Below are 20535 nucleotides of genomic sequence, written 5' to 3' on the forward strand. Positions count from 1 at the left end.
AATCCGTTTTTACACGTTTTTCCGGATCTGGAAACAACGCTAGTGTGAAAGTACCCTTAGTCATATGTCACTATTAGGTAAGGATCAGCAAATGATTGTACAGCAGAGAGATAGAATTTCTATAAACAGAATATAGTATTTACTGGGTATAGACGTTTACTAATTATATAATGAAAAATTAGACAACTTTCTAATTTATTTTGTGTTTTAATTGCTTTGCTTGCTGCCAGTGAATGATACATTTATTACTGACTTCCAGTTTTCAGCATGAAGCATTGGTCCAAGCTGAGAAAATTGCAACATGCATCTTCGAGATCCGATTATCCTACAAGACTCACAGGAATGGGTCTGTGAGAAAAACAGATAGTAAACGTTCACCATCAGTGTGTGATCTGTTTAAATACCCGTCCGTGTTTACCGTCTGAAACATGGATGAGTTTCCTGATGTTCATCTGAACAAGCCCTAACCCTAACTATATATTAGCTTCACTGAATTTTTCTTCCTTTTACAATCTGTCCTTCCAAGGTTGAAATCCCCAGCATCTACAGCCTACTGTATACTGTAGGTAGGCTATCTACACCTCCAATAAGACTTCTCTCCTATATGAACATCCCCTGGGCAGACTCCAAACTTCCATATGTCCAGAAGTGACAAGAGGAGATGGATTGCCATACTGGAAAATGACAAGATTGTAGCTAAATTGTTAGTTGGGGGAGGGGGCAAGTTATATAACAGTCTTGTTCTCAGCATCCGGATATAAAAAAAAATGTGGTGACAGCAAGCAGGTAAGTTGAAGACAAGAAGAATTGAGACAAAATGCATATTAGAACGTTGCATAAAAGATTACAATGGGAAAGCAAGAGACCCACTTAATATGCATTTTTGCTCCAAGTTCCAATGGGTAGCATTGCTAGGTAATAGCAATATTCCTGCATGCACTGGCCCTTAAGGCTCCAAGGTCCTGGGCCCTAAGGCAAAATCTGAACTGGGTTCCTCCAACTATCACAGGTAAGTACTACTTCCTTCTTAGATACTCTCTGTTTCCTCATCGGCCTGGGTGCCGCTTCAGACTGTATAAGCATAGCTGTGTTAGTAGAGTAGCCTTAGGCCACTTTCACATGGTAAAGCTCGTTTACATTGATTTCATGTTTGTTCACCATGGGTCAGTGGGTCAGTGGTGGTCGTGCTTGCACAATATTGGAATATATGTGCGCTCCCATGGTCCCTGCCACCAAAGAGGCTGACGCTTTTGGCTATCGTGTGTTAGCACCACCACCAATGATGGATTCCAGGGTGGTCTGTAACCATGGAAATGATCAGTGTATAATGTGATGAAAAATTAATCCAGCCAGCAAAGGAAGCAATATGGATAATAACAATACATTAGTAGATACCTTATATTAACTTCTCTACATGGAAAATCCCATTTACTGAGGTGAGACAACCCCTTTAAGTTTTTTTTTAGGTTAACAAATTACTCCTATTTAGTTCAAGAGCAGGTAATTGTGAAATCGGCCCATTTCGCTGAAATCAAAAATTTATTTTGGGTCTAGAATTATAGTCTGCTTCATGAAAGAAAAGTTGCTGCCATTTCTACAATTCAACAGAGCAATCAAGGTAGCAAAAAATTAATTTTCTAAACTCAATAAAAAACAATACATAAATGCTTTCAAACCTCTATTATTGAAAACTAATAGGTGCAAGGTTGCACATTTTAGATTATTGGATGGTCATAAAACAATATATAAAATACACTTGTAAACTGAGAGAATCCCAAGGAAGACAGCTCAAAATAAAATACATTATACATATCCACTTACTTCCCAAACCTTCCAGTGAGGTAGCCGGATGCAGTGGATCCTATTAGCCCTCCGATGCTGAAGGAAGAAATCACCAAAGACCAGATCAGAGTAAGCGATCCATCACTGATGCTGGTCCCGTGTCTTCTTATCCATGTGTCATTGATGAACTGTTTGATAAACTAATATAAAAGTGACAATATATGAGGTCCATATAGACTGAAGTAGAAGGCTTAATCAATAGAAATCTGTAGTTGGCTGGTAGAGCACAGCTCTGTACACTGGGTTGTGGCCATAAATGGTACTGTAGCACTGCTCCTGTTCACATAAATGGTTGGTGGGGTTTCCAGGAGTCAGACCTGTTAGCTGTTGCGTTACCCAGCAGCAGTATTAGGCCACAGTTAAATATTTCACTCTGTTCAACTGTGCAGTGGAGCAAAATTGATCATAGCAAATGCATTCTGTTAGCTGTTGCATTAGATAGCGGCAGTATTAGACAACGGTTCAATATTTTGACCTGTTCAACTGTGGAGTGGAGTGAAATTTATCATAGCGAATGGCTTCTGTTAGCTGTTGCATTACATAGCGTCAGTATTAGGCCACGGTTGAAGATTCAGCTATGAGCTTCCTAACTTCATGAATCTTTAATTCACGCTGGATCTTTAATAACTGCGGCTGTAGGTGTAATATATTGACATGTGCATCACAATCTACTGCACCAATATTCAGAATTAGTTCATTATTTTATTTATACAGTTAGTTAGTGTGCAGTGGACCCAAATTCATCTTCGCTAATATGTTCTGTTAGTGAAAAATTATTCTGCGTCCGTATTGCAATCCCTCTGACGAACAGCGTTGAGCATGTTACCCGCATCTGTAGGCGAAGGGTATACACATGGTGATCCCTTCAGTGTAGAACCCGTGCAGCCCTGGACATCTCATGTCACTTGTCCTTCAAAGATGTTGAATGCGGATTGCCTGGGGTCTAATAACTACTTAGCACAGAGGAGTCTCGTTGGTTATCATAACAAACCAAACAAATCGCACTACCATTTCGACCCAAATTCATCGTACCTAATACGTTCTTTTAGCGAAAAATTTTATATGCCTTGTTATTGCAATCGTTTATGGTAATAACTACGACAGTATTACCAGACAAATTGCTCCACCATCTGGACCAAAATTCATCATTCCTAGATATCACGTTCTGTTAACGAAAAGATTATTCTGCAAACTTCTGACTTTGCTTCTTGATTAATGAAAACATTTTTGGCAAATGCTTTCACTTTGGTTTGTATTGCACCGGTCCAAGAATTTCACCTCTGGCGGCACAATACAGATGCCCCCGGCCACCCCTTTTAATCATGGCTCCAGTTCCGAAAACCAACAAAATAGAACCAGAGTCCTATTCCATTATTCCTAGCTGAAGTATTCAGGCGACCCGGCCCGCGTTGAACACTCAAATTATCATAGTAAAAGCTTTGGGCCCCTGGGACACTCAGTCAAAAACATCAGTGGTACCGAGAGGCAGGAGCTGTGAGTCTATAGCTAACAGAAGGTATTAGCTATAAATCTTGGTGCACTGCAGTTATGTACACGGCAGGGTTGCCAACTGTTCAGAAATTTCTGGACAGTTCATAAAAATAGATGACTTTTTTTCTTGTGTCCGTGAAAACAAAATAGATGTGTCCTGGATCCCTCCATACAATGAACCAACTAGTATTTTGCTAAAGAAATGTATTATGCCTCATAATGTCCATAAAACACGGACCGTGTGATACCGGCCTGGATTTCTTCTATGATCTATGCCAGCGTATTACTGTACTGCGGCGGCAGCAGGAAGCACACGGCATCATAGCAACCAATGACCCAGTGTGCTCCTGCACTCAGAAGAAATCCAGCCCGGCATCACACGATCCGTGTTTCACAGACGTGTGCATGAGGCTTTAGAGTGAAAACCAGATGACTGATCATAGTGGATAGATCAAACATGGCCATTGGATTGTTGCCATAAGGGACAGGAGCCTGAAAACTAGCTGCCATATAATATGGTGACCAAACAGGGGCTGTTGCTGGTATGGGGTAACGGCATCTGAAGGGTTAAAAGTCAGCGGCCGTCATTACCGCTGGTCGCAGATATTAGTGGCTGCTCTTCGCTGAATCGGCCAAATCAAATTTTTCAAAACTTTGCTAGAATTGCAGCCCAAATCTTCCAAGATTCCTTACTAGCTTGCTGCTGCTTTGCATTCTGCATTTTTATGCTTTAACATGTTGTTTTTGTGTCTGCAGGTCCAAGGCAGATATGTGCATCTAACAGGCTACAAACAAGACTTATCCTACAGCCACACGTCCTTCTATCTGTCCTCTAGCTTGGCAATATGTAGGATAGAAATACAAGGGAGCATGACTGCAGGATCAGACTGCACAGGGTTTGTTTGTCGTCTGTTACCATGGAAACAAATAAGTCTCCATTGGTACTGCAGAAACCAAAAAATAAAAACAGAAAAAAGTTAAAATTATTTACAATAATAACAGATGGTTGGAAACATGTAACTATTGTAGGCTATAAAGGACATCAAATAAGCTAACAAACAGCAAACTTGATGACTGTTTCCAGTAGCAACTAGCAGAATTGTAAATGAAATTCTTGGCTATGAGAGGCTGTGACTCGGTTCAGTATAAAAAAGGTAATGTAACATATAAATTTAACTTCACAACATTTTATAAGGATTATATTACAATATAAAAAGGCTTTGGCGTCACACCCACCGGAGAAGGAGAATTCATCACTGACATGTGGTAGCCGTACTGAAAGGTACCTCCAATGCCCAACACAAAGATCATCAGGAATAGGTTCCGGTAGTGCACCTGAAACAATTGTATAGAAGAGAAGGATTGTATGTAATAATACATGTGTGATACTCTGCCAATACAGTCATAGGCTACTTTTACATGGTCACATACTGGCCGGCATTTTGCATTTATATTTGTTAGCCAAAACCAAGAGTGGAACCTACAGAGAGAAGATACGGTGGAAATCATTGCACCTCTTCCAGGTTTTGGACCCTGATTTTGGCTCATAAATACTGAAGCAAAATACTGCTGGGTGAAAGTGTTCATAAGCTGCTTTCACATAAGCGTATTTTCATCAGTATGCCATTCATTACTGTACGGAGCTTATAAAAAAAGGGTGTATTTTTGGAGTGCACTAGTTATATCTGTTTTGCAGATGGAAAAATGGCCAATGAAATTTGTGGAGAATATTAAAAATGCAGACGCATCAGTGTTTCATCTGTATTCAGGCCTTATTCACATTTGGCTAGTATTTGGCACTCAATCAGGAGTGGGATAAAAAATAAAAATAAAAGTGGAAATGACTATTTATGTTTCTGTGTACCACTCTTGGTTTTGGCTTTAAAACATGGAATGCACGGTGTTAACTGGTAACAGTAGAAAGGAAAAAGACCTCTCCAAAAGGCATTGTACTATTGGTGTAATTCTTCTTTCATGAAATGCGGCATCAGACCTGCTAACAGTGCAAGAACCCATACACAAGGCTTCACGGAAGACGTGAGAAGGGAAGGTCATCCATCATTCCAGATAAAACTATAGGACGTTTAAGGATGCACAAGGAACCAATGTGAATGGGATGTCAGATTTTACCTAAGAAAATCTTTGTCAGTATTATACTGTGTACTCACCAGTTCTGAAGAACCATCCATAGTCATTGCTGCTGCTGAAACTCTTCTCTCCTCTGGTGGTCAGCTGCTTGTCCTTAAAATGGTAACTAATTCTTTGCTCTTTCAAATCCGTGATACAAGGTCTAGGTGACAGGTGGAAGAAGCGCACACTATCACTATCACTATCTATTTAAGCCGGCAACTGAGCACATGCAAGGAGACAGAGAGAGGCTTGGAGTATGACAAAACATTAACGGCCATTACACAGAAAACGTCAGGTGGTCAGTGAACCCAAAACTCTGCTAAGCAAGTATAGTGATGAGGCCAAGATTAAACAGAGGATGACAGCGATTACTGTGCAGATTTCTATACCCCATACTCACTACGGCCATTCCTGCTTCAGGTTTCTTATAATAATGATGATGATGATAATATCTATATAATGGCAAATATACTAGTTGACTAGTTAATAGTGAAAGGTTCATTCTTACTGAGGATCACCCATGATATTTAAATCTTCCAGTTGCTCCTTAGTTCCTCCTTAGCAGCACACTACAGACTGCCACTTTTTTTTTTAAGCGCATCTCTCCTGTCTCCATTGCTCAGACACAAGCTGAAGCAAGGAATCCTAGCATACAGGCAGTTGGGGAAGCTAGAACCAGATGTGAAGTAAACCCTTCAGAACCACACTATTTTTCACCTTTGTGACCGAGCCTAATTTTACAAATCTGATATGTCTCATTTTATGTGTTTAGAATTTTGGAATGCTTTAACTTACCCATGCCATTCTGAGCCAGCTTTTTTTAGGACACATTGTATGTTAAAGGTCAATTTGAGTTGATATGTTTTACATATATATATATATATATATATATAATACAAAATTTACCGAAAATTTGGTAAAAATTGCAATTTTGATAACTCATAAAATAGGCATCATTTTATGTATTTAGCCGTTACAAAGCTTAGAATTTTAGAGGCAATTTTTCAAGAAAATTTTTAGATTGCAGATTTTCCATTTTATCCATTTATTTCTGTAAAATAGCAAGAGTTAACAGCAAAACAAACCTAAATATTGATTACAGAAACACCCCATTTGAGGTTATAAACTTCTGTATGATCACAACATATGGCTATGTCGAATTTAAAGAGACCATGAGGTACCCCTACAATGAAAACCCCCAAATGTGACACCATTTTGGAAACTACACTCCCTAAGGAATTTTTCAAGGTGTGTAGTGAGCACTTTAGCCCAACAGGCGTTTCATGTAATTTAAAAATACTTACCCGTGAAAATAAAAAATTACAAAAAAACTTTAGATCCACTTTAATAGGAAAAAAAACACCCCACAATGTTTTACCCATGTATGTGGTTGTAAACTACTGTATGAGAACACAGAAAAGCTCCAAAGCGAAGGCACCATGTCACATTACACAAGAATAATTTTCAGACGCCTTGTCATCACATTTAAAGGGACCCTGAGGCACACTTACAGTGGAATGCCCCCCCCCCACCTCTCCAAGTGTCCCCAAAGGAATTTTTCAAGGAGTGTAGTAAGCACTTTGGCCCAACAGGCGTTTCATAAAATTTAAAAACGGCTGTGAAAATGAAAAATTTTGTCCTGAATACAGCAACACCCCATATGTCAGTGATGGCCAACCTGCGGCTCTCCAGCTGTTGTAAAACTACAACTCCCACCATGCCCTTCTGTAGGCTGATAGCTGTAGGCAGACTGGGCATGCTGGGAGTTGTCATTTTGCAACAGCTGGAGAGCTGCAGGTTGGCCATCCCTGCCATATGTGGTTGTAAACGACTGTCTGAGAACACAGCAAAGCTCCAAAGCGAAGGTGCGCCATATGGCTTTTGTAGGACAGATTTCACAAGAATAATTTTCAGGCACCATGTCTCATTTGATTTTGTTATTTTCCAAGTATGTCCCCTCATGACCAGTGGTCCTGTAGATGACAAAGGAGTTCTACAATGCCATTTGGATGAAGTACACAGCCAGTGTTTTGTACCAGATTTTAGACTTTCGCATGGCATTGAGATAAGTGATCCTCCTACCAAAGTACTGGCGCATGGACTGATGTAGCCTACATCAGTCCATGCACCAGTACTTTGGTAGGAGAAGAGGGGTCCAGTATCAGGGGTTCTCTTCCTTTTCTACTGCTAGTCTGTCCACTTGAATCCATATCAGGATTGTGGACACACTACTTTGCTGTTTAGGGGACACGGCTGATACCGTTGCCAGTGTACCCGGCTCAGCTAAATAGCCCAAGCTTCCCTGTTTCCCCTGATGAGCTTTACACTCATCTTTGTAGTGAAACATGCGTGTAGGGACTAGGCAGGAGAGGGCTTTATAGGGAGCAATAATTCCAAGTTTAGGTTCCTGATTGTGCCTGGTCACGGGGATCTGTGATCAGGTCACCTGGGCCAGTGTAGGTCCCCTAGGGCATCACTAGGGCTTGTTAGCCTAGCATCCCTAACCCTGCGTTTTGGCAACTGCCTCTAGCAACGGTGTATGTTCATCATCTAACACCAGTGAGGCATTCGCTGTACCAAGGAGCATCTCATCAGAGCGGTAGAACCACCTGGTTACCTTTTTTGGTGCCGCCGAGCACCTCTTGTTATCTAAGTGTGTTCTGGTCACCGAGTGCCACAACTATTTGTGGGGTGACCTTCCGTATTGCTTCTCTCTTTTTTTGTTGTTGTATCTTCTATGTTGTTATCTAATTATCTTGGGGCCAATTTTCTATGAATAGAATATTATAGAATATTATTTCATATTCTATGAAAAGTTAAGTTTTAAATTGATCACTTATCTCAATTTTCTGTATGACTCAGGTGGTCTAGATTTGTCATCTATATTGTTATATACATTTCGCATGGCATTGTACGGCTTAAGCATCTGATAAGTCTATTCCCCTCATGAACTTATACACCTGGATGCATTTTGGCTTTTGCTGAGTGGATGTTGAGCCACGCATTGAAATAGGGGAGCAGCTGGCCATCATGCATTGATTTCAGCATTAGGACATCCTTTTTGTCCCCGATTTTTAAAAAGGACCCCTTCACTATGTAGTGCCCTGCTCTCACCAATCTGCAGAGTTTGGCTTGCAAGGGACTTTGGGAGGTGTTTTGGGGTTTTCAAACTATTCCGCATCCCAACGTTTTTCTCTGTGCCAGGCATTTGAACAGGGGTACACTCGTGTACCAATTATCAAGGTACACTTGGTACCCCTGAGCAAACAATGGGTGCAGGAGGTCCCACACAATCTTCTCACTTTTGGTTAGGAAGGGTAGACAGTCTGGGAGTTCAATGTGACTGTCTCTCTCCTCATAAATCCGAAATGTGTGTAGCCTGACTGCGGCTATTGCTCAGCAAATACTGTCTAAATTTCACCCTCCCCTTCAAATGCACCTGGGACACATCACTTGAAATGTGTTGGCGAGGTGTATACTGTGGCGAAACCAACCTCGCCACGGTGTTTTGGAGGGGGCTGTTTGAAGGCCTCTTGCCTCAGGATTATGGCCCATAGTAACTTTAAAGGAGAAGACAGACCGGCCGCACAGCTTAAATCTGTCTGTAGAATTGTATTTTATGTTATTATGCGTTCGGTTAAATTGTATGTTATGTGAGGGTACCCAGATAGCTAATATTATTGTATTTGTGTATTCTGAGTGCCATTCACCTAATGATATGCACTCAGACTTGAGCTATCTGGGGATATGTTAAATGTCTGTGTTTGCTGTGGGGGTGTGCCATTGTGTGTTTAAATGGTGATGTCGGTCCTGTTGTCTCCACATGTGTATTGGTGATCTCCCTTTGTCCTCAGAGATAATTGGATTGCCTTCGGTTGTCTCTGGGACAGAGAGGAGGAAACCATGATGCATTGTGGGGATGTGTTGTATCCGTCCTGTGTCGCAGTCTCCCTTCTGGTCCTCTAGGGGGCGGGAACGATTGGTTGCTGTACTTGCATTGTGTGTGTTGTAAGGTATTGATTGGTTGGATTTCAAAACCCTGTGGGCAGTACTATGTATGTTTCTTATGAATAAAAGAGGCTGTACTTGAAGTACAGTCAGACCACTGCTGACCCTCAAGACGGAGCCTTGTCTCGTTATTTGGGGGATTCCCTGTATGCTGTTGGAGACTGATTGCCAGGAGTGTAAGCTGACTGTACGCTTTTCCTGTTCGTCTGCTGACAGCTATTTGCGAGGTTCCAGTTTGGAGTGCTATTTTGTATCCAGTTCGGGAGGTTGGTGTTCTGCAGTAGCTGTGCCTGTCTCTCAGAAAGGGGCATATCGCCTAAACGGATCTTAACCCCTTGTCTGCTGAAACGGTCAGTTACATATACATTTCCAAAAATGTTTTGGCCATAAAATAAATTAGGGGTCTGATTTTAAAAAAGTGGTCAAAATTGGGGTTATTCTGGAGGGGGGGGCATAGGGAATTATCATTGCAATGAATACATTTTTGGATGGCCTCAAGGAGAGCCCTGGGCATTGTTCTGCAGTACAGGGGGCAGTGGTGCAGGACGTCAGTAGACCAATAGGCCCTTACTGAAGTTTTTTTTGTAAGTGCCATATTTAGAACCAGTCCCCCACACTGCAGGATTTCGCCACTATTTGTAGGATGCCACCTGTATGGCCTGGCAAAATACAAATTTGGAGCAGATCATCAGAAAAAAAATATTAGAAAAATTTTATTTCTGAGAACCCTGCCATCTCTATGCGGACCCCTGCAGCAGCAGTAAAATCAGGTACAGGCACCACCAGAGCACTAAGCCTCCGGCGACTGCAAGGAGGTTCCTCAATACCACTTGAGAAGGAGGATGACAGAACAAATTCTGATCCTCCCTCACTCGTAGTGTCAGTATCTGATCATCGCATATGCCTCTTCGGCAGTGTATATTCTGCATGCCATCTTCAGTTTATAATATAGAACTTTTTATTATTTTTTACATAAAACCCTTAAGCCTACTAACACCACTAAATAACTCTAACGTGCACTAAGATTTTTTTTTTTTTACACACTTAAAGGGGTTATCCAATAGTACAAATACCCCCCACAATGTCCCGGCCCCTCCTATAGACTATACTAACCCGGTCCCCAACGCCTTTGTCCCTCCGTATCCCTGCATGACCACTGCTGCATCTCCTCATTGCACGGATCAAAACATCCAGAAATGGGGGGAACAGTAGATAGCAGGCCACAACAGTGACCAGCCTTCGAAGCATCGCGGGTGATGCTAGGGAGACTGGTCATCATTGTGGCCTACTATTGGCTGCTCCCCCTGCTGCCGGATGTTTTGATCCATGTGACAGGGAGATGCAGAGGTACAGGGATCTGGAGGAACGGGATTGTCTGGGACCGGGTAAGTATAGTCTATAGGAGGGGCCCTAGCATTGTGGGGGGTATTTGTAACATAGTAACATAGTAAATAAGGCCGAAAAAAAGACATTTGTCTATCCAGTTCGACCTGTCATCCTGCAAGTTGATCCAGAGGAAGGCAATTAGAATAACTCCCTGGATCAACGACCCCTCTCTAGTAACTATAACCTGTAATATTATTACACTCCAGAAATACATCCAGGCCCCTCTTGAACTCTTTTAGTGAATTCACCATCACCACCTCCTCAGGCAGAGAGTTCCATAGTCTCACTGCTCTTACCATAAAGAATCCTCTTCTATGTTTGTGTACTATTGGATAACCCCTTTAACACTTACTAACACTAACACTTACTAACTAACTGACTAGCTTACTAACTAGTACACTGACGATCAGACACTAACAATGTAATGGACTAATGCTGACTTTCACTGACGCTGGACAGATTAAGCTGACTGGCAATGATGGGCTAACTCTGACTGACAATGATGCCCTGACGGAATAACTCTTACAGACAATGACAATTTAGCGCTTACTGATAATGATGCTCTGATGCTAACAGATTAATGCTGATTGACGTTAACCTTCTGATGCGTTGGCTGACAATGATGCTCTGACGCTGATGGATTAATGCTGACAGACAATGACTCTCTGACGCTGACAATTTAACGCTTACTGACAATGGTGCTTATACAGTGGGAGTGATGGGGGATATCACAGGAAGAACAAGGGGTTAATTTATTTATTTATTTTTTAATTGAGGGGCAGCACTGCTATATAGGCTATAAGCTGTGAGGAGATCTTTTCTTTTATGATCCACTCTTGATTTTGGCTTCCAAAACTGCATCAGGAAACCTGCCCGTGTGGCCGTACATCACATAGAGACATAGCTTACTGTTCTCATCAGACTGTAGGTTGAAGGGGTGCAGGTCTGGCTTTTGTACTGTGCTTCTTAAACTTCTTGCTCAAAGCCAAACGTATTTTCGGTCTGCATAAATAAATGCAGATCAGATGTGGACTTATGCGTTTCATGATGCTCCAGAGTTCTTGATTTATGATTTATTCAGTTTTTTTTTTTCACGCCACTGTGTGCCTTAAAAAAAGATCAAATCCTTTCAATGTACATCAAAAGGCTCTATCAGATGCTGACATGTGGGAGGACTAGTGCAGCATGTGTCAAAATGATGGTCACCGGGCAGGCCCATATTTCTGTCGGCCATGAGATGGACTCAGCGCTGGGTCACTGCATTGTTTTTTTTAACAGAAACCACAATGCAGAAGTAAGCATGGAGCCTAAACCAGACATGTCAGGAGAGCTGGCAGTTTCACTTTAAAGGGGTTGTCCAATCTTTACTAAGTGATGGATAGTTCATTACTAGCTGATCGGCAGGGGTCCTCCGATCAGCTATTCCGGTGTAGCTCCGTCACTGGAAGTCAGTCCCAGAATTACACAGCATCCTCCACCTTACAGTGGTGTGAGCGCATTACTACATTGCTGCTGCCATTGGCTTGTTCCCTACAAGGTTGACTGAGTTGTTTAGCATCAGTGCTGTATTAACTAAGTTCCTTCACAACAAGGTTGACAATGATAAGTAGTTCTGGCACTGACGTCCAGTAATGGAGTTACGCTCAACAGCTGATCGGCAGGGGTACTTGGTGTAGCACCACTGGTAATCAGCTAGTAATGGCCTATGTCTATGCCACTTAGTAAAGGCTGTACAACCCCTTAAGGGCTGTTTCACACGGGCGTCTTATTTTTGGCCTGGATAAGAGGCGGGTGCGTTGCGGGAAAATGCGCGATTTTTCCACGCGAGTGCAAAACATTGTAATGCGTTTTGCACTCACGTGAGAAAAATCGCGCATGTTTGGTACCCAAACCCGAACTTCTTCACAGAAGTTCGCGCTTGGGATTGATGTTCTGAAGATTGTATTATTTTCCCTTATAACATGGTTATAAGGGAAAATAATAGCATTCTGAATACAGAATGCATAGTATAATAGTGCTGGAGGGGTAAAAAATAAATAAAAAAAGTTAACTCACCTTCTCCTCTTGATCGCGTAGTTCCCGGTCTCTTTACTTCTTGAATGATGAGCTGTGGGCTAAAGGACCTATGGTGACGTCAGATCACATGCTCCAATCACATGGTCCATCACCGTGGTGATGGAGCATGTGATCTGACGTCACCATAGGTCCTTTAGCCCACAGCTCATCATTCAAGAAGTAAAGAGACCGGGAACTACGCGATCAAGAGGAGAAGGTGAGTTAACTTTTTTATTTATTTTTAACCCCTCCAGCACTATTATACTATGCATTCTGTATTCAGAATGCTATTATTTTCCCTTATAACCATGTTATAAGGGAAAATAATACAGTAAATAGACTGTCACCTAGCAACCATGCGTGAAAATCGCACCGCATCCGCACTTGCTTGCGGATGCTATGCGATTTTCACGCACCCCATTCACTTCTATGGGGCCTGCGTCGCGTGAAAATCGCACAATATAGAGCATGCTGAGATTTTCACTCAACACACAAGTGATGCGTGAAAATTAACGCTTATGTGCACAGCCCCATAGAAATGAATGGGTCAGGATTCAGTGCGGGTGCAATACGTTCACCGCACGCATCGCACCCGCACGGAAAACTCGCCCATGTGAAAGGGACCTTAAGGATGTGTCTGATGGCAAGAAAACAGCAGACGCGTGAATAATAGCAGAACACAGGCTTTTTGTTACTCCATTTATATATGTATCCATAAATATATATAGACCTATTATGTATGGTAACAGTATGACATGAATGTGCAGTTATTTGATGACAGAATTATTTCATTTTTTACATCATGTAGGCATGTTTCTCTTGTTAATATTGTGACAGATCACTCATTACATTTGTAGTAACTGGAGGAAAGGTGTGAGAAGTGACCTGAAAGTGTAATCAGTAACTTGTCCAAATCTACCACATCAACGTGACTCAGCAAGCCTCAAATTACTAGAATAACTGAAAAATATGTGTGTGTGGGAAGAGGGTGGGGGTGGGGGGGTTAAGGCACCTCCCACACTCTACTGCAGTAGTCAAGACCAATGTATTAAAGGGAGCAGTAGCAAAATATAAAACCTAACTTTTAATATTAATCTAGGTAAAACTTGGATAATACAGAACTAGATCCCCTAGAGGAAGACCCCCAATTCCAAGCCATGTGCATGGCTTCTCAGGTGGAGTGGAGTGACTATGTATGAGGTATGTGGCAGGCGCAGCACTATGAAGTGCCTTTTGCGCTGTGGCATTAGAAGAATTTTGATATCTCTGACTTTTAGTCTAACCAGACTGTCTATTAGGCCTCATGCACACGACCGTTGTTTCATTCCATGTCCATTGTTCAGTTTTTCGTGATTTTTTGCGGGCATATTGACTTTCAATGGGTCCGTTGAAAACTCGGCTAATGCACCGTTTGTCATCAGCGTCCGTGATCCGTGGTTCCAGTACGTCAAAAAAATATAACCTGTCCTATTTTTTTCACGGAAAATGGTTTGCGGACCCATTCAAGTCAATGGGTCCGTGAAAAATCGCGGAGGCACACAAGATTGTCATCCGCGTCCGTTTTTTTTTTCCTATCTTTTGCATGGCAAACTTGACTTAGACTTTTTTTTACTTTCCTTCATGTCTGGTGATCCTCCAAAAATAAAGGAAGACACATGGAAACAAAAACGGAAACGGATCACGGAACAACGGAACCCCATTTTGCGGAACTGAACACAACAACGGTCGTGTGCATGAGGCCTTACTCTGTAATTCCTCTAGCGCCGTTCTATGAAAACGGTAGGTTTAAAGAGCACACCAAATGCTTGAAATAACTTCTTTATTAACTTCAAATTTTCTTCATATAACACAGCCGCCTCCGCAGCAGATAGTCCATGTACAAAACACGTGTTGAAAAGATATCACAAAATGGCGGTATGCATAACATGGTGGTTCAACTGTTCAATCTTGTCATTCAACATAAAATGGTGGATATATTTCTCTCTTGAGTATCTGTACTCTCACTTTAACCTCCTCCCGACCGCCTAACGCAGGGATGCGTCCTGTGGGCGGCCGGGTAATTCCTCCTAGACGCATTGATGCGTCATCTCGCGAGACGCGAGATGACGTGCATGCCGGCTCGCACATGCGCAGTGCGGGTCGGCAAAAGAATCAGAAGGAGTTGGTCACCAGCCTGCCAGCCAATGATCAGCTCTGGTCGGCTCAGGTTGGTGACTTTTAAAAAAACAAATCACAAGCCATTTAACACATTATATTTATAAATATAATGTGTTAAATGGCTTCTGTGCTCTCTGCTGGTTCCTTATCGTCGGTTGGTCCCAGCAGAGAGCACAGATCACAGTGAGTACACCAAGCACAACACATTTAGCCCCAGATCACCCCCATCACCCCAATTAACCCCTTGATCACCCCTGTCAATCACTAGTGAAAGGGAAAAAAGTGATCAGTGTAAACTGTCACTTATTTATTTTCACCAGTATTGACTGTTAGGTTTAGGTTAGTTTAGGCCCCTTTAGTAGGTAGTTAGCTTCAGTTAGCGCCCAGCCCACCGCACCGCAGTCACTGGTTCGCTGATTAGCGTATTTCAGCGAATCGCTAATCAGCATTGGTACTTTATAGTATCTGTAAGTGATCAGAACTGATCACAGTCAGATCTATAATAGTATTAGTGTCACCTTAGCTCGTCCTCCACCCAAAACGCAGTGTTTGCCCGATCAGGCATGATCGGTCGCCCACACGTGCGTTCACCCACGCCCGCCCCGCCGCAGTGACAACATTTTTATTTATTTATTTATTACTGGACAATCACTACACAAGCGCTGCGGCGATAAAAAAATCAGTTTTGATATTTTTTATCAATCGCGGCTTCCTGTACTTCGCTAGCCTCCCATTTGTAAGACAGGCTCCTATGTCCTGGCAGACGCCTTTCCCTTCTTTTTTTTTTTTTGCACATTTTTGGGCAGAGATTTTTTCATCCACATTGATCGATGCGAATTAAGAAATCTGTGCCGTTCATTTTTCTTTCAGCCCAGAGGCTGAACGGAAAAAACAAATCTCATTACCTGTATGCTCAATATAAGGAGAATAGCAGAAACTCCTAATGCTTGCCATACATGTAATGATTGCGGAGACCCTCAAATGCCAGGGCAGTACAAACACCCCACAAATGACCCCATTTTGCAAAGAAGACACCCCAAGGTATTCGCTGAGGGGAATATTGAGTCCATGAAAGATTGAACTTTTTGTCACAAGTTAGCGGAAAGGGAAACTTTGTGAAAAAAAATATAAAAAAATCAATTTCCGCTAACTTGTGCCCCAAAAAAAAACTTCTATGAACTCGTGATGCCCCTCACGGAATACCTTGGGATGTCTTCTTTCCAAAATGGGGTCACATGTGGGGTATTTATATTGCCCTGGCATTTTAGGGGCCCTAAAGTGTGAGAAGAAGTCTGGAATCCAAGTGCCTAAAAATGCCCTCCTAAAAGGTACTCATTGGAATTTGGGCCCCTTTGCGCACCTAGGCTGAAAAAAGTTCAACACATGTGGTATCGCCGTACTCAGGAGAAGTAGGGCAATGTGGTTTGGGGTGTATTTTTACATATACCCATGCTGGTTGAGAGAAATATCAACTTTGTATAAAAAAATGTAAAAAGTTGTCATTTACAGAGATATTTCTCACACACAGTATGGGTATATGTAAAAATACACCCCAAAACACATTGCCCAACTTCTCCTGAGTATGGCGATACCAAATGTGTGACACTTTTTTGCAGCCAAGATGCGCAAAGGGGCCCAAATTCCAATGAGTACCTTTAGGATTTCACAGGGCATATTTACGCATTTGGATTCCAAACTACTTCTCACGCTTTAGGGCCCCTAAAATTCCAGGGCAGTATAAATACCCCACAAGTGACCCCATTTTAGAAAGAAGACACCCCAAGGTATTCCGTGAGGGGCATGGCGAGTTCATAGAAGATTTTTTTTTTTTGGCACAAGTTAGCGGAAATTGATTTTATTTTATTTTTTTACAAAGTCTCATATTCCACTAACTTGTGACCCCCAATTTTTTTTTTACATGAACTCACCATACCCCTCACGGAATACCTTGGGGTGTCTTATTTCTAAAATGGGGTCACTTGTGGGGTATTTATACTGCCCTGGCATTTTAGGGGCCCTAAAGCGTGAGAAGAAGTCTGGAACCCAAATGCCTAAAAATGCCCTCCAAAAAGGTACTCATTGGAATTTGGGCCCCTTTGCGCACATAGGCTGCAAAAAAGTGTCACACATGTGGTATTGCCGTACTCAGGAGAAGTAGGGCAATGTGTTTTAGAGTGTATTTTTACATATACCCATGCTGGGTGAGGGAAATATCTCTGTAAAATGACAACTTTGTATAAAGAAAATGGGAAAAGTTGTCATTTACAGAGATATTTATCTCACCCAGCATGAGTATATGTAAAAATACACCCCAAAACACATTGCCCTACTTCTTCTAAGTACGGCGATACCACATGTGTGACACTAGGGGCCCTAAAGTGTGAGAAGAAGTCTCCCACAAGTGACCGTATTTTGGAAAGAAGACACCTTAAGGTATTTCGTGAGGGGCATGGCGAGTTCATGTAAAATTTTATTTTTTGTCACAAGTTAGTGGAATATGAGACTTTGTAAGAAAAAAAATATTCTAGGAACTCACCATACCCCTCACGGAATACCTTGGGGTGTCTTCTTTCCAAAATGGGGTCACTTGTGGGGTATTTATACTGCCCTGGCATTTTAGGGGCCCTAAAGCGTGAGAAGTTGTTTGGAATCCAAATGCGCAAAAAATGCCCAGTGAAATCCTAAAGATACTCATTGGAATTTGGGCCCCTTTGTGCACCTAGGCTGCAAAAAAATGTCACACATGTGGTATCACCATACTCAGGAGAAGTAGGGCAATGTGTTTTGGGGTGTATTTTTACATATACCCATGCTGGGTGAGAGAAATATCTCTGTAAAATGACAACTTTGTATAAAAAAAATGGGAAAAGTTGTCTTTTACAGAGATATTTATCTCACCCAGCATGGGTATATGTAAAAATACACCCCAAAACACATTGCCCTACTTCTTCTAAGTACGGCGATACCACATGTGTGACACTTTTTTGCAGCCTAGGTGCACAAAGGGGCCCAAATTCCAATGAGTACCTTTACGATTTCACAGGGCATTTTTTACGCATTTGGATTCCAAACTACTTCTCACGCTTTAGGGCCCCTAAAATGCCAGGGCAGTATAAATACCCCACAAGTGACCCCATTTTGGAAAGAAGACACTCCAAGGTATTTCGTGAGGGGCATGGCGAGTTAATGTAAAATTAATTTTTTTGTCACAAGTTAGTAGAATATGAGACTTTGTAAGAAAAGAAAAAATTCAATTTCTGTTAACTTGTGACAAAAAATAAAAACTTCCATGAACTCACTATGCCCATCAGCGAATACCTTAGGGTATCTACTTTCCGAAATGGGGTCATTTGTGGGGTGTTTCTACGGTCTGGGCATTGTAGAACCTCAGAAAACATGACAGGTGCTCAGAAAGTCAAAGTGCGTAAATTAATTTTTTTGCACCATAGTTTGTAAACGCTATAACTTTTACCCAAACCAATCGATATACACTTATTGCATTTTTTTTTATCAAAGACATGTAGAACAATACATTTAGAGAAAAAATTATATAGAAATGTAGTTTTATTTGAAAAATTTTACAACAGAATGTGAAAAATTTCATTTTTTTGCAAAAATTTCTGTCATTTTTGATTAATATAAAAAAATTTAAAAATGTCAGCAGCAATGAAATAGCACCAAATGAAAGCTCTATTAGTGATAAGAAAAGGAGGTAACATTCATTTGGGTGGTAAGTTGTATGACCGAGCAATAAACCGTGAAAGTAGTGTAGTGCAGAATTGGAAAAAGTGGTCTGGTCATTAAGGGGGTTTAAGCTAGGGGGGCTGAGGTGGTTAAGTTATTTAACCACTTCACATCTGGGCCATTTGCCCCCTTCCTGAGCAGGCCTAATTTTGCAAATATGACATATGTCGCTTTATCAAACACCACAAAAAATGGAGTGCGAAAACACATTGACGATTAAAAATGTATGTGATTAAATCCAATATTAAATAGTAATAATCATGAGATTACATAATATAATAGTAGGGAACAACAGCCGCACACCACCACTATAACTCCCTCAAACTATCAATAAAAGAAGGAGAAATAAATAGGCAGTGCCTAATACTAATCATCATAAACAGAGCATGTCAAAGCATGTCCGCAGCTACCAAAAATAGGGTACAACCAGCACTCACTAATGAGCTCTACGCTCACCTAGTATCGCTCTGATGGGTAACAAGACACATGCTTCATTTCATATACCAATGAACAAACTCTGATGTATGATAAACATACCTAATACAGGATGAAGGGTACGGAGGTGGTGGCGCTCCTTGACACGCGTTTTGCTTTAATCACTTCCTCAGGAGGAGTGGTTAACAGGGGAAAGTAATCACTTCAAAACTACAGCCTTACCAATAGCGAGTGCAAGCTGGAAACATGTGATATTCATTACACTTAGTCATCACGCAAGTGGCGCATGACCAATCCTGGACCGCCACGTCACATGTCTTCCACCCTCACCCTGAGGCTGACGCAAGAGAGGGCAATCAATGTGTGGTAACGCAGATTGCCATCGCTCACATCCAAACCAAATAGGAGAAAGACGGGAGCAAGCGGGCGGGCAGAGCTGTGATGCGCACAGACGACTGTGCAGCAAGGGCAAAAAACCCATCCAGATAATTTTCATATCTATACAAAGGCCACATTATCGCCATTAAACTCCCATAATACCAGCAATACATGAAAGAATGGATATTAAACTACGGCTAAAAATGGTGATAATATAAAAATATATAGATTTCATTACAGAATACATCATAAACAATTGCTCAATCTTAAATAAAGTGCAAGGTGCTATTCCTAATCTACAATACTGACAAGTGATTAAAGGGCTTCTGTCACCCCAAAACCCTTTCACCGAAAGAGAAGACGTCATCGGTGCAGGCTCACTGAGGGAGTGCTGAGGAGGCGAGCCTCCTTCTCTCAGAGCGCCTGCGCTGAATGAAGACAGGCACGGGATTTTTTTAAATGCTGACAGGGCCAGCCGGAGGAAGAGATCGCTGCTGGCCCTGTCAATCAACAAGAGGAGGGGGCGGTTTTTTGCGGCGGCTACCAGCAAGTAGACGCCCTACTTGCTGGTAGTAAAGCGATTTGCATATTTTAAAAGATCGTTTTTTTATGAAAAGAAGCCACAGACAAAGGTAAGATCCCTATATAGGGAATAGTCATTAAATAACGATTTTAACAAGTCCCCCCCCCCCCCCAAAAAAAAAGTGTTTTGGGGTTGACAGAAGGAAGCCCTTTAAGCATTTTTTACAAATAAGAAATACATTGGTGCTATCTCTAATTTTAGGACCAAACCCACACAAATAGAATTAACTAAAATAAAGTGCTAATGCTTCCCAAACTAGGGGTGAAACCAACATATGATGATATACATTACATAATTAAGACGCAGAAGCACTTCACAAATAAAGT

General features: G+C 41.7%; 1 protein-coding gene across 1 annotated transcript in view; it reads right to left on the minus strand.

Moving 5' to 3' along the window:
• Nucleotides 1-5691, minus strand: part of LOC122924436 (solute carrier family 2, facilitated glucose transporter member 9-like) — a 41515-nt gene extending 35824 nt beyond the window's left edge. The window contains exons 1-3 of the mRNA XM_044275532.1: nucleotides 5502-5691; nucleotides 4570-4668; nucleotides 1822-1982 (exon numbers count right to left, since the gene is read on the minus strand). Coding sequence (XP_044131467.1) covers nucleotides 1822-1982; nucleotides 4570-4668; nucleotides 5502-5528 — 287 coding nt within the window. The 5' untranslated portion in view covers nucleotides 5529-5691. The remainder of the gene's footprint in view (nucleotides 1-1821; nucleotides 1983-4569; nucleotides 4669-5501) is intronic.
• Nucleotides 5692-20535: the final 14844 nt, after the last annotated feature.

This window comes from Bufo gargarizans, chromosome 1 (genome assembly GCF_014858855.1).
Source record: "Bufo gargarizans isolate SCDJY-AF-19 chromosome 1, ASM1485885v1, whole genome shotgun sequence".
NCBI classification, from domain to species: domain Eukaryota; kingdom Metazoa; phylum Chordata; class Amphibia; order Anura; family Bufonidae; genus Bufo; species Bufo gargarizans.